The sequence below is a fragment of the Delphinus delphis genome, chromosome 2, assembly GCF_949987515.2.
Source record: "Delphinus delphis chromosome 2, mDelDel1.2, whole genome shotgun sequence".
NCBI lineage: Eukaryota > Metazoa > Chordata > Mammalia > Artiodactyla > Delphinidae > Delphinus > Delphinus delphis.
This window is the reverse complement of record NC_082684.1, coordinates 138,663,502-138,678,132: the sequence shown is the minus strand read 5'-3', so window position 1 is coordinate 138,678,132 and position 14,631 is coordinate 138,663,502. Positions and strand designations below refer to the sequence as shown.

General features: G+C 39.0%; 1 protein-coding gene across 2 annotated transcripts in view; it reads right to left on the bottom strand.

Moving 5' to 3' along the window:
* The window catches only part of CSNK1G1 (casein kinase 1 gamma 1), a 149,354-nt gene that overhangs the window by 20,080 nt on the left and 114,643 nt on the right, over positions 1 to 14,631 (bottom strand). For both annotated transcript variants that reach the window (XM_060005791.1, XM_060005790.1), the window contains exons 5-10: positions 13,418 to 13,569; positions 11,645 to 11,879; positions 7,097 to 7,182; positions 5,106 to 5,190; positions 4,688 to 4,836; positions 3,938 to 4,042 (exon numbers count right to left, since the gene is read on the bottom strand). In XM_060005791.1, the coding sequence (XP_059861774.1) occupies positions 3,938 to 4,042; positions 4,688 to 4,836; positions 5,106 to 5,190; positions 7,097 to 7,182; positions 11,645 to 11,879; positions 13,418 to 13,569 (812 nt within the window). The remainder of the gene's footprint in view (positions 1 to 3,937; positions 4,043 to 4,687; positions 4,837 to 5,105; positions 5,191 to 7,096; positions 7,183 to 11,644; positions 11,880 to 13,417; positions 13,570 to 14,631) is intronic.

The following is a 14,631-nucleotide window of genomic DNA, read 5'->3' as shown; positions in this document are numbered from 1 at the left end:
TTCCAGACATTCTTTCAGGGGTTAGGGATACAGCAGTGAACAAAACAACAAAAATCTCTGCCCTTACAAGGCTTACATTTGTGGAAGCTGAGGCCCCCAAAAGCTTAAGTGTCCTGCAGCCTAAGGCTTGGGATAAGCTAAAACCAAGTTCTGAGCTCCTCATGCTTCTCCTCTATCACACAAGTGATGGGCAGATTTATTCAGAATAAGTAGGCTCTTCAAGCATTATCATCAATGTCATCTCCAAAGAGCTCTCAGGTTTTGAGAGTCATCCTCTGCCTGCCAGCCATCTTCAGCTGAAGCGCACAGCAACAGCTTTGACCCATCCTTCTCCCTCAACCCTGCCATACATGTGAGCTCCCAATTCTGATAGATTATATCCCTGTATCATTTTTCAATTTTATTTCATTCTCACCACTACAGTCCATATGCACCCCCCTTACCTCTCAAGGGAACTCACTGTCTTATTGGTCTCCATGCTGGCTGCCAGGTTATTACCACCTTCTATGCTGAAAGATTTCTAAAGCAAAGTTTTGATCTTATCACCCCTCTGTTCAAATACCTTTAGTACCTATTCCCTACTGAAATTAAGCACTAACTCTCCAGTAGCCCAGCATTTCAGGAGCTTTATCGAACGGCTCCAACCTATTTTCCTAGCCTTGTCTCCTTTATTCACAGAATATATTTTAGCAAAATGCAACTAGATAATTTGCTGTTGCTCATATTTCCTTTTTGCTTGGAATGCCTCTTTCATTTCCACCCAATTCTTCTAAGAGCACTTCAAATGCAGCTTCTTTCATGAAATTCTTTGTCATGCTCAGATTAGATGAAAAGTCTCCTTCCAGTCCCTAAAGATTGTGATTTGGGATGCTTATCTGTTCTGCCTTGTGTTGTAAGTTATCTGGCCACCTGGCTTATCTGCTTGTCAGTTCTTTGAGGACAAGGACTCCCTACTTATCTTGGTATCTCCAGGACACACTTTCACATAGCAAGTCCTTAGCTAGATTTAGAGTCAAAATTGCTGAAGAAAGGTTAGCTGTCCCTAAAGTTAATACCTTTCAATCTCTCTCAAGGAGAGATTTTAGTGTCTTCTTTGGCTGATTTCAAAACTTGCAAAGAATTAATCTTAAAAAAAAAAAAAAGCATAAGGAAAAAACCCTGAAGGTGGAACCAAAGCAATGAGACCACAGACTAAGATACAGTGTAAAGGCTGAAAAGACACTAGAAATCCATTTACCCACAGTGCACAGTGCAGAAAGAATTCTACCCCATTAGAATTCAGAATCCTGCTGGAAAGGAGGTATAAAATTTGCACTGATGTGGGGAATTTCAATCCCTTAGCAGCCATGGGATACTAAAAACCCTAAAAGAAAAAAAAAAAAAAATCAAACACGCTTTCAAGACTCAAGTCTTCAAAAAGAAGCTTACTGCCTTGTAGATGAGATTTCCTAATTACATACCTGGGTTTAATGACTTTTCACTTGAAAGTACACTGAAATTCACTGTACTTTTACTCAGATACTAGGTATGACCTCATTTTCCACCCTGGAAATCTAGGTTTTCAACCATCTCTTTTCCCCATACCTTTAAAATTCATTCAAAACAGCAACATTGATTATGAATTCACTGAAGCAGAAAAGACAAGGGAAACTAAAGGAAACACATATTTTAGTTTTCAAATATTCTAAAAATATTTGAATATTTATTCAAATAAATATTGAATTATTTGAATAAGTATTCAATATTTATGATGGGCAGGTATGTTATGATTTCACTGACTACTTAAATTATTTTTTTATTTCTTTCATACCTTTACTATTTAAATGTATATTTCATTATAAGGTAACATAACTCCATTATAGAATAGTTTGTAGGGGCTCCCCTGGTGGCGCAGTGGTTGACAGTCCACCTGCCGATGCAGGAGACACGGGTTCGTGCCCTGGTCCGGGAAGATCCCACATGCCGCGGTGTGGCTGGGCCCGTGAGCCACGGCCGCTGACCCTGCGCGTCCGGAGCCTGTGCTCCGCAACGGGAGAGGCCACAACAGTGAGAGGCCTGCGTGCCGCGGGAAAAAAAAAAAAAAGAATAGTTTGGAAAAATATTACCCACAATACTACAACTTCCAACACTACTTCTGTTAATATTTTGGCATTATCTCCTCCCACTGACTTTCTCATTTTCCCTTCCCCTTCAGAAAAATTATGAGGTGTTTCTAATTTTGTACTGTGATTTCTTTACTATACAACCATAAACATTTTCAGGTTGCTACAAGTTTTCCTAAATATTATTTTAAGTGGCTAGATAATATTCCACTGAATAAATGCATTACAATTCATTTTATTATAACCCAGTTTGATAAAAAATTTGAGCGGATCCATAACCATTCCCTTATAATTGGATAGGTGGATCATTTCTAAAACTTTGCTAGAAATAGCACCGTGACAGTTTAATGCACATAAGTAAATCTGTATCTTGGATTGTTTTATTGTGATTGTTTTATTATGATTCCAAGAAGTAAAATTATTCTATCAGAGAGGATTGTAACTTTATCAAATTACTTTCTAGAGAATTTGTAACAATTTGCAAAGTCAAGAGCAATGCATGAGAATGTCATTTGAACTGTGCACTCTACACTTTTTAAAAGGCGGGTAGGGGAGAACGACTGCAGAAGTCAACAGTACTCTGCTGTCAAATCACAAGTCAGTCAAAATAGAATCATTAGCCAAGTACTCTGATTAAAGTATGTAACTCTGGACCCAATTAGGGGTCATAGTTTGCTAAACCCCATCTTTTTGCCTACCTACTCTCTCTTTTATCTACTCTCTAATACATAGATTTCCTTCCTTCACATATTTTTTTCTTCCCCAACATGCCACACATACATGCCAAAAGTATGTACTCACTGGTGAGTCTATCTATATTTGTGTACATACTTTACTGTATGTATGTGTGTGTGTGTATACCTAAATATACTACTTTTTTGTTCGTTTTTGTTTTAGAGGGGGCACCTGGATTCTATATTCTATTTTTAACCTATGTACTTTCACATGTACATCTGTGACATAAGTGTTTTTTGCATTTTATTGTAAAAATGTCTGTGAGGTCAGGGATGAGGGGGGAACAAGCTAATTTGATATGATTATGTGTGTGTGTGTTATCTGTTTATTATTCTTTGCTTCTTTATCTATTGAGGTACTCATTTTCCTCTTAGCAATATATAGGGTAATGAGGATTAAAACTGTCATATTTACTTCCCAATCAGTTACCCCTTTCTTTAAATGCTGTCAAATTTGTTGATTTTTTTTTTTTTGGCAGGGGAGGGGGTGGTGTTTGCCTCCTCTGTCTTTAGGCTGAGAGAAGCCTCTCATCCAAACCACTAGCTTCCCAAACCATGATCACTGAAGGATGGATGACACGGCCTTCTCTGGAATGGCCTAAAGCAAAGCTGAATCTTCACTACAGGTCCAGATCCTGGCCAGCTATAAAGTTAACCTGGATATAGGGACAGAGGTGGGGTGGAGATGCCAGTCCATGCCTATGTCAGCTGGAAGTCCAAATTACCCACCTTTCTTAATCAGCAAGGGAAAACCGGCATGGGTGAGAGCTCTACTCTGGACTGCAGATGAGACCCAAAGTGGGCTACCCTGTCCATCCAGTGTGTTTTTGGGCCTGTGGCAGACTGTCCCTTTCAGCCAACAGATTTTGACAGGCCCAGCTTCTCTAGAGCAGATGCTTCATGTAAGACACCTGGCCACATCTCAGTGCTATTACACAACCCTGAGGGATGCTGGAATGCCGCACCACAACAGTGAGTAACGCTAAGCCCTTTGTCTTTAATTTCAGTATATACGCTTAAGTGGAGAAGCTGAAGAATTTGGATTTTAATATTAGCCACAAAGAAGGGGGATTTCTGAAACAATGAAGGTCCAACACATACCTGATTTCGTAGAGGCTGTTGTGATGGCCGATCCCTGTGTGTGTGGCTTTCTCGAGTTATTGCAGATGCACCAGAATCTACATGAACTGACCCTACTGGAGTAGGCTGAAAAAATACATAACAAAAAGTCAAATGGGGAAAACAGGTCCAACTTAATGCCTCCGCAAAGGACAGCATCATTCTAATTCTAACAGAACAGTAGTAATTATTATTACTGTTATTATTACACCAAGGCCAGTTTCAAGTCTTCTTGCCTTTTCAGTTTGCTTATCTGCAAAAGGGAGACAGTTTGGTCCTCAATAGTTCATTGGAGAGTAGCTTGCCTTCGAAAAGAAAAATAACATCCTACAGTGATGACTGTTAGTATGCTCTAAGGCCCTGTGAACCCAAGGCCAGAAGAAAAAATTCAGAAGTTTCCTCTGGTGCTGGGCTCCACCCGACGGAAATCAAGTACCTTAATAGCTTATGTAGCACCAGCTCCTGGATCATTCAAAGAAAACTTCTTAAAAACTGACTTAAATTCTGATATCTTAGGACACAGTGGTCATAATCTTAAAAACACAGTTAGTAACTCCTTTTTTACTCTAGTGAGAGTGACCCCTGGCATCACCCTGAAAAGACTGGCAAATGGAACGTCTACAGTCAAAGGAATGTTGTTTTTTTTTCCCCCATAGATTTAAGCAGAAAGTCTGGCAAGGGTAGTGAGACAGTGCTGGTCTGAGGTGAGAACGTTAAAAAGAAGATACTTACAATAGGCCTCCCGACCCAATCATAGGCGTAGTCAAAGGTGTAGCCTTTCCTTTCAAAGAGGTCTGTGAAGAGCGTCCGTAAATACTCATAGTCAGGTTTTTCAAAGAAGTCTAATCGCCTGACATATCGCAGGTAGGTTGCCATCTCCTCTGTTAGGAAAGAGGTTAAAGGCCACGCTCATTAGCTGAATGCTTCTCATGGGGAGAAGCTTTGGGCCAGGCAAGGAATATCTGTACAGACTATTCGACACTGATGTTTTCTTTATGGACCAAATCAAAGTGATAAAACCTATCTTGATTTAAATAACAATAAAAGGAAACGTAAATTTTCTGGAGACTATCTAGAAATACTAAGATATGGTCTCCACCTCCTTCAAAGCTTCAGTCACACTGGCTGGAGTGTCCTTTCAGCATCCTACCTGGAAAGTTTTCACAGAGAGCTTCAATGGGAGTATTCCTTTTGGTGTCACCAATTTTTTGATATCTTTCTTTTAATGTATCAGCCTGTAGAGAAGAAAGAGAGAAAGTTAGTTGGAAAGAGGTGTTAAGCATGGGAGGTCCAATATGTTTCGGGACATAATGACTGTTTCACTCAAACTGGCAGGATTTGTTAGATAGTCTCAATTTTTTTCTAATACTAACAAACAAGAAATGTAGTAGAGATGATATATTTAGATATGTACAAAACATCTGTTCTGGAAAGTTTTACTTGCAAATACATTTAGTAGTCTCAGATAAACACCACCAAATGTAATGAGATGAGAGGCTAAGATAAGAAAATAAATTCAAAATTATAACAGCTTAGTAATGACCCATGGCCACTAGGGTTCAAAAGTTATTCAACCTTCTCATCCTTAGATCAGCTCTAGATAAGATTAAAAACACTGCTAATCCAAATGGGGGCAAACAGACAGATGGCTCCACAACATATTTATTGTGAAGTTGAATAGAAAAAGAACAAGATGTAAGAAAACTGCCTTTCTAAGAACCTGCTGTATAAAAAATAAATAAATTAAATTAAATTAAAACAAAAACAAAAGCAAAAAACAACTGCCTTTCCACAATGTGCTTCCAGAGGGAAAAATGGTAACTATGATACAGGCATGGCTAACAGACAGGTTTGCTATATGTCAGTGGCTCAAAGTAGCCAAGTCTGGTTTGCTCAAGACTGTAGACAGAGGGCTCCTGGAGCATGGACCAATAATGTGGTCTCAAGGATTCTCATGAGGCTCTGCCTAGCCTGCTGCACCAGGCTTTAAGCAATTATGTTTTGAAGTATACTGGAGGAGTTTTAAATCTACAACTACCACTAAAATGATTCATGGATCATGAGAAAGTTTCAAGCAATTAATAATATACAAATGCATTATTTGGCTGTATAATGAGCAAACAGGATGTGAAACTCTATTTGACAGCTGTCAATATCAATGAGAAGGTATATGTGACTAGGAGAAGACCATGGAGGAGATGTTAGGAGAGGAATTTAACGGGAAAGAAATAAAATCTTCCCAAAGGGAAGCGATAAAAGCCTCACTTTTCAGGACAACGTCCAAGAAAGCACAGCAAAACGAATCATTCTGCCCTTCGGGAGGGAAGGGGTATAGTAGTACCCAAAACTACCAATTAAGTTTCCTTCCATACTAACATGTTGAAATAAATCACAACTCAAAAATGTCTTGCATTTAACTATCTAATGGGACGGAGAATGGGTTAGAAGCTCACCATTTCCTAGTCTAACCGCCAGAGGCACAGAGTAATCATTACAATGGTTGTAACTATAATTAATAGTTAACTTCGACACAAATGCACTGTATTGACACCTACCTAAGGAAGGCTATTTAAACTACGCATTTTACAAGGAACAGCTATTTTATGCAAAGGCATTTATTCAATTAAACACTTGAACAGCAATGTTAAACCTGGATTTTCATTTTAGTTCAGGTGGGTCCTTCGCCTATATAGGAAGAACAAGTATTTCCCAGTTCCCCTTAGGGGCACACCTAGCCCTGCTGGCCTTGCTGGTAAAATGTGTAGCAGCTGCTATCATCCATTTGTTCCAGAAATTCCCCAACACCCTGGGAGCAATATGCCTGCTACATAATGTTAGTGAAGGAGGCATACTGACACAGAGAGAAAAGCAGCACTGCCAAGGCTGGGAGGGAATGAGGGAAGAGATTATGGAAAACTCGAAAATGAGGAAGAAGGATCAGAAGGGGAAGAAGCAAACGTGGGCAAAACAGAGCTTCCAAAGCCCAGGTGAGCATTTACATTATAGACTAATGTCGTTCCTGCCTGTCATCCCTGTAGCCAATCTTCCCCTTTGTGCTTCCTACAGACATCAAGTAAGCAACCCCTTCATTATCAACTGAGTATTTAAACAAAGCCCTCCACTGAGCACTTCCAAGGATACCTTGAGTCCTTGCCAGGGTAGGCTGCCTCGAAGGAAATACATGAACATATGGCCTAAGGCTTCCAAATCATCCCGCCGGCTTTGCTCTAAAAAGGAAGACAGATGACACATTATGTTTGCAGTTATTAAAGCAGAAAGGGGTTCAAAACCAAGTAATCCCTTCAGAAACCCGTCTGCTCTGGAAAGGCTCTGCTTACTAATTCTTTGTATATCTAAATCAGGGATAGTATTTTAGATCAAAACCAGAAACAACGTGTACTTCCTTTGCCTAGATCTGCTACTGGCAAATAAATATCAAGTGAAAAGAGCAAATCCTAAACTAAAACCAAGTCCAAATCACCAAATGGTGAGTAACCACCCCTCACTTTATGCCGTCACCTTCCTGAAAGTAAGATAATTTAAACAAAATGTTATTTCTAGTACATGGGCTACAATTACTCTTTGGTTACCATCACGAAAAGTGAGCAGCAGATTGAGTAGCTGAGGCTGTTAAGAGAGTCCATTCTGGCTAGGCCCGCAAAGACACAAGCTGCAGAATGCCTAGCATACATGCCTAGTGCTTGTTATTCATCATAAAAATTAACACTTAAAATTTAGTTTAATGTAAGCCAACATCAGGGCACAATCCTCAGCTCCATCCCATTTGTACCATGTCCCATAGCCACCTAAAGAAAAATGTAAAGTTTATTACTAAGGTGCCCTTTGTGGGCACATAAAACAGTATCCCTGCATTCAGAGAGCTTATCATGTAAAACAAGTTGCTCGATTTTTCTTTCTTTTCTTTAAATTGGGAAGATAAGGATGGTAAAGAACTGCAGAATAGTTAATAAAAAATTGTAACTACATCTCAGAAAACATCTTATACATTCTTTGGCTGTCAGACAATAGAAGTAGTACATTCTTCCATTTTCAATTGCCAATTACAATTTATCTCAGACATTTCATGTGTTTATTTTTCAGAATCGAGTTCTGGGCTTTATCAAAAGAAATGACAGATGCAAGAATAGGGGCTATCTTAAACTTGATTTTGTCTTCTTTGTGCAGAAACTAACAGAGTCAGGGAGGCAGGGAAAGCTACTCAGGTAACCCAAAATACAAAAGCACAACACATTTAACTGCCGCCTCCAATTACAGGAAATTTGCATGAAAAAGAGTGCATAGTACTCTACAGGGCAGATGAAGAAAGAAAAGGCAACTTTCTAAATTGTACTTTGAAGGAGGTTTTTGGAAATGAGGTCACTAATGGGAAGGGGCGCCACCCTGACAAGAGACATAAATAACATAAAGTTGAGCTGATACAGAGCAACTGAAATAATCTTAAAAAGAATGAAGCAAAACAGCAAGGTCATCAGAAGCTTTTGACTACAAGGCTTGCCTGAAGTTTGCAATAAATTTCATATGTAATTGAAAACAAAAAGAGATTTTGTTAACAGAACTTAAAGAAACAGATTTTGTCAACAGACAAAAACAGATTTTGTTAACAGAACCTAAAGATACACCAAAAAAGAAAGAACAAGCAGGGTGAGTTGAGGCCTCCCACAAAACAGGGCAGATAGAGAAACCACACTCTGCAGGTTCTCACACTATATCACACCTACTCATCGCCTCTCCATTTTTATATACACTTCCTGTAAGGAGGCCCCTTGGTAATAAATAATTCAGGGGACAAATGGTTGTACTTTAGACAGTTGAGCACTAGAGGGCGAAACTCTCCACATTTTCAATGACTGATTGGCCCTACAGAAATAAGCCCAGCTCCTCTTCACAGCAAAGCCGTTATAAAATGAGATTTTAAAAAAAAATCAAAAACCAAAAAATATAATAAACACATTTAAACTCACTGGAATAAGTAATAAAGTAACTTTTCAAATACTTAAAACCACGAAGAAAAGCTGTGGAATATGGGATAACAGGAAAAATAATGGTTCCTGAGTCAGGTTATCTAGGTATTGGCCTGTCCTTTCTATTAATTTATTAATCCACACAAAATTAAGCATGGCCAAGTCACCTTTTGGGCTTCGATTTCCTCATCTGAAAAACAAGTGGTTGATTTAGATACTCTGAAAAGTCATTTTCCATTTCTAAAATTCTAAAATAATCTACAATAATTTAAATCATAAAGGCCTTTCAAAAAAAATGAGAGTGAAAATCAGAGCCATGCTTTATTTCCACATTTCTTTGAACACTCCACATTCATTCAATTCAGGATTTCAATTCAGTATTTCCCTTGTTTTTTTCATGCAGGGTATTTCATTTTCAAAGAAAAAAGGTTTCAATACCAGTGAGACCAGGAGGACACAAAATTCTTCCATACCATAAAGGCTTGCTTTTCAACCAATCAGAAAGATGTGCTTGGTTTACTTGCATCACATCCCTGATTTTAGGTCAAATATATTTTGTTGAAGGAAAGGGGCCAGGTGACCCAGTGTCCACACCCTAACTTCAAACATTAAGGAATACAAAATGGGCAGACTTAATCAGTGGGAAGGTGGCTAATCTAATGTAGTAAAATATCAGGTTTAGGGGGCTGCTTCCCTTGTTTTCTGCCCTCACAAAATTAATAGGCAATTCTTTCCAGGTCATTTGAAGATACACTTCCCTTTTTCTTCATTACAACATAAAGGATGCAACACATTTGAAAACCAATAGGATTAGGGTTCCTACAGAAACCTCTCTGGGTTTGAGACCATGGCCAGAGTTTAAAGGGCATGTGACAAACACCTATATGTATTCTCTGTAATAGGGACATTATAGACAAATACGGTGACAGGTTGGATCTGACCTGAAAAAAACTCTGGAACTGAGGAAGTCCACGCGTGGAGATACACTCAAAAGTTCCAGCAGAAATGGCTACATCAAGAGATAAAGGAACCTGAGTCTGATGACAGTAGATGCTTAAAACATATTTTGTTGAATAAATGATAACTAACATTATAGAGTCTTTACTATCATCAAGCACTAAACAGTTTATATGCATTATCTCACAGAACCCTATGGTATAAGGTACTATTACCATACATCTTTCAGGGTGGGTGAGATAACTGATGCTGATGAAGGAAGGTTACTGGACCACATAGGTTTAAGGGAAAAAGCCAGAATTTACATCCCTTTTTCTTAACTGTTACACTGTACCTTATACAAACAACATGGATATGCATCTTTTGTCTGTTCTTGCCTTTCCTGACAAGAATAACAAAATCAGAACACAAATGCTGAGCCCAGGAGGCAGGAATTAGAACAACTTCTAGACTCTGTCAGTTAACCCAAACAATCATGACTCTACTATGTACCACACACTCTATCTCCTTGTAAAAAGGAAGGAGGAAGGGAATTCTGAGCCCTATGCAAGAGACCCATGTTACATATATTATCACCCATTCAACCTGCAAAACATCCTTGTGAAATGTTACTCTATTTTTACAGGTAAGTTTCAGGGAGATTAAGTAACTTGTCCAAAGTGACACCAGTAATAAGTGCCAGAGAACCTTCCAGCCTAATTTTAAGCTATTATGTTAAGTGAGAATATCCATGTGGTTACCGAAAAAATCCTGACAGCATTCATTTCAACTCGGGTTGTATCATACCACTTTATAATGTCATTTTTACTCTTCACTAATACTAGAATCCTCATCTGAATATCTGAGCAGTTTACTTGATGAGGCAACTTTATAGCGATTTACATTAGCTTTAATGTACTATTGTGTAAAATACTTATTGTGTAAACTGTTCGTTAGTATTTAAATACCTTACATAATTAGCTACGTCTAGGAGTCTAATATTCTGTTTATATGTCTACTCTCTAGGGTGGTGATTTTCGAACATATCTTTTCAATCACCTTAGAAGCTTTTCTTCAAATATAATCTTCCAATGAAAACCCAATATATAAAACAGATAAAAAGGGAAGCTTTCCTGGAGAAGCTGGCAAGGGCCCAGGGCCCTACCGACTGGGCCTTCTCACTGTTCCTTAGGCTTCCCTCGCAAATACTCTCCCCTGGACTAGTCCCTCTAACAAGTGAGACTACAGCTTTTAGCAATATTTATGCAAATTGTCTATCCTGCGTAAAATTCAAGACTCATGGAAAGGCAAATATATTTTCACTGAATAAGACATAGGCTTCTCCCTGAAAAATGAGTCACGAAACTATGCACAGAGAACAGAAGGCTAGTCCATGTTTTAGTGAAGCACTCTTCCTCAAAGCAGATATCAGCCTGATGTCCTTTTCAGGTTATATATGGGGCCATTTGTATGTAAATATAAAACTCATTACTGAACTTACTAAAATGTTATCATCTTAATTCAATAATTCAAGTACCACACTCTGAGAAAGTAAGCATTTGGAAACAAAGAATGAAAAATCCTTAAGTTGTCAACAGGATACTTAGGAAAGTCACTAACTTACCATCTTAATTTCTCAAGTACAAAAATCACTTACCCTGTGAAGCAATAAGAATCACAAGTTGTAATGCACAATGGGTACAAAAGTGTTTTGGGAATAAAAAGGTGTTTTAACAACCTGCCGCTTTCATGGAGCTGAAAAGAAACACACCTTTGCCAAGATGCGTGTTGATAGACATGTATCTTGCAGTTCCAGTTAAACTTTTGTGCTCCCTATAAGGTATATGCTTTTTGGTTTCAGGGTCAATGTATTCCTTGGCCAGTCCAAAGTCTATAATGTGTATAACATGCTCTTTCTTATTGCCTTGTCGGCCAATCAGGAAGTTCTCTGGCTTGACATCTCGGTAAATGAGATTCTTTGAGTGCACGTATTCCATTCGGGAAAGCTGAAAGAGAGAAAAACAATGATAGAAATACTACTCTAAAGAAGTTTACTGTAAAAATACATCAGAACGTTTTCTTTTATCAGCCCAAAGCTTTGAAATTAAAATAAAACTCATTTCTTCACCACCCAGAGCCACTTTACTCTTGTAAACCAGAATATATTTCCTGATACAAATACATATATGACAAATATCAAGATAAAAGAGAGAAGGATAGGAACTTCCCTGGTGGTGCAGTGGTTAAGACTCCATGCTCCCAATGCAGGGGGCCTGGGTTCAATCCCTGGTCAGGGAACTAGATCCCACATGCATGCCTCAACTAACAGTTCGCATGCCACAACTAAGGAGCCCGCCTGCCACAACTAAGATATTGTGCAGTCAAATAGATAAAAATTTAAAAAAAGAGAGAGAGAAGGATAGTACAGTTCATCTAAAATGATAATACACAGTTTTACTTCGTTATGCAACAATTTGCAAATGATGAATAGAGTTAGTGTTTTTATGTTACTTCAGAAAGTAAGCATTTGAGAGGCAAGAATTACTCCCAGGCAGGAAATCAGAATACGTTGGTGGCCTTTGAAGACAGGTGCCACTGCCACATTCACCTCCTGCCCACACCTTCCTATTCTCTGTCTCTTTGTTGCAGAAATAAGGGAAGTGAGGCCCAGAGAAGTTAATACTGGACTGATATCACAGAGCTAACTAACAGCAGAGGTAGGAGTATAGGTTTTATGAGAAAGTAAACATAGCCCAAAATAATAATCATAAAATTATTCAAATTTCATTAAGTTCACTTCTATCTTCAAAGCTTTTCTACTTAGTATAGAAAGGGAAGCACGAGCATTTGAATTTTTGACTCAAAAGTCAAGATCAATTTTCTAACATTTCCAAGTCTTTAAACTGGGTGAGACCATCACCATTTCAGACCAATAAAGACATCCTTCTGCTTAGGGGATGACAAAGTTCTCAAAGGAACTGTCTTAACTGTTCCTTAAAGTGGTACTAGTGTGTAATTTGGTAGGAGCTGAGAAAGCTGCCTCTTCAGCTGTCTCAGTCTCTGTGAGAACTAGAGGCAAGAGAACTAAGGCAGGTTCTTGGTCACACAACTTCAGAATCTGATTTTAGGGCAGTGGGTTACATCTCCAATCTTTTCTTGGATGTGATGGTAAGGAGAGAGGGAGGACATGACAAAATTTTACAGTCATGTGTTTAAAACGTATAAATAAAACAACAAAGAAGTTACTTGCATCTGTACAATTTTTCCTAATCATCCTCTTTCTCCCTAAATAAATTTCCACTTCAGTCAAGGTCAGAGTATTGCTCCAAGGTGCAAATTCTTAAAATAGAGCAAACAGCAAATGCAGTGCGACTTCTCTGGATTAACCCTTTTTGCCCCAGCCAGCTTCCTAGAATGCCACCAAGCCAGTAAGTGTGCATTCACTAGGTGTCACTACAGCTAGTAAATCACCAACAGGGACACAAGGATGTGGCTGGGAGACCCGCCCCGCCTATCCTTCTGCAGAATGGCAACGCCAACTTACCAACTGAATGGCTATCATTAACACAGTCTTCAAAGTAAAAGTTCGGTCACAGAGATCAAACAAGTCCTCCAAGCTAGGGCCCAGAAGCTCCAGCACCATGGCATTGTATTTCCCACATGGTCCAAAGTAATACACCTGTGGGAGACCTTCACCTGAAAGCAGAGGGAAAATAGGGTGCAGAGTGAGGGACACAAAAACCAAAATATGAGATAGCTGCAACAGCACTAAGTAGATAAAAAGGAAATATAACTTGTGAGATTTTTGTTTTCTTTCATAGTCCCTACTGGAGAACTCAAACTGAGCACAACAGCTTCAAAGGGAACTAGTAATGTGTGGGAAAGGCTAAGCCATTGCACAATATGTTCAAATAAGCAGTTATTTAATACCAGAGTGCCAAAGGCATTTCCACTGCTATGTAGGACAGAGAATGGTCCCTGATCCACTGCTGGATCAGAGCGTAAACTATTCTCCCCCAAGGATGCCCAAAAGCGCACTAGCATAAAAGGTTCAAAAGATGGCTCATGAGCTCAAAGGCCAGGCTAACACACCTTGTTGCATTAGCTGGTTTCATTTGCACTCCCTATGCTTACTACCAAAGCCACAAGGAGATGGAACTGTTTCCAACTGTTGCTCTGAGGAGAGCTCAGACCGAAGGGCTGAGGTCACAGAGGATGCAGCCTGGTCCTTTTCTCATAGGGAGTCTCTGGAGTTTCCTGTTTTCTATCAGTTGGAGAAAAGTCAACAGACTGGGTTTGGTTACTGATAAGTAATTATGAAAGGAAAAGGAATAAAAATACAAGGCTGGGTTTTCCCCAGATTTGAAATTCATAGTTATAAGAAGCCAAAATCTAGACTTTCTCACCTACGTGGCAACTTGTGAACGAATTTCCTCCTTAAAGTGTATTGTAAATATGAGGCACTCAATAAATATGTGCTGAATGGCACCATGTGAACTGTAGGTATGAATGAGGCTACAGAACTTCTAAAAATCTGGTCTTACAGTGAGAACACTTCCATCTTAATACACTTATGTACACCATGGTCTACAGTTGTACACGCTGCAGATTACTGCTTGCTCCTGTCTGTAAGTTTTTTGGACAACAAAATTCTCTCCATCTTCGCATTTTATTTGTACAGATATGGTACAGGCAGAGGTAATTATATCTACTGTAATCTGAATGTTTGTGTCCCTCCAAAATTCGCATGTTGAAAAC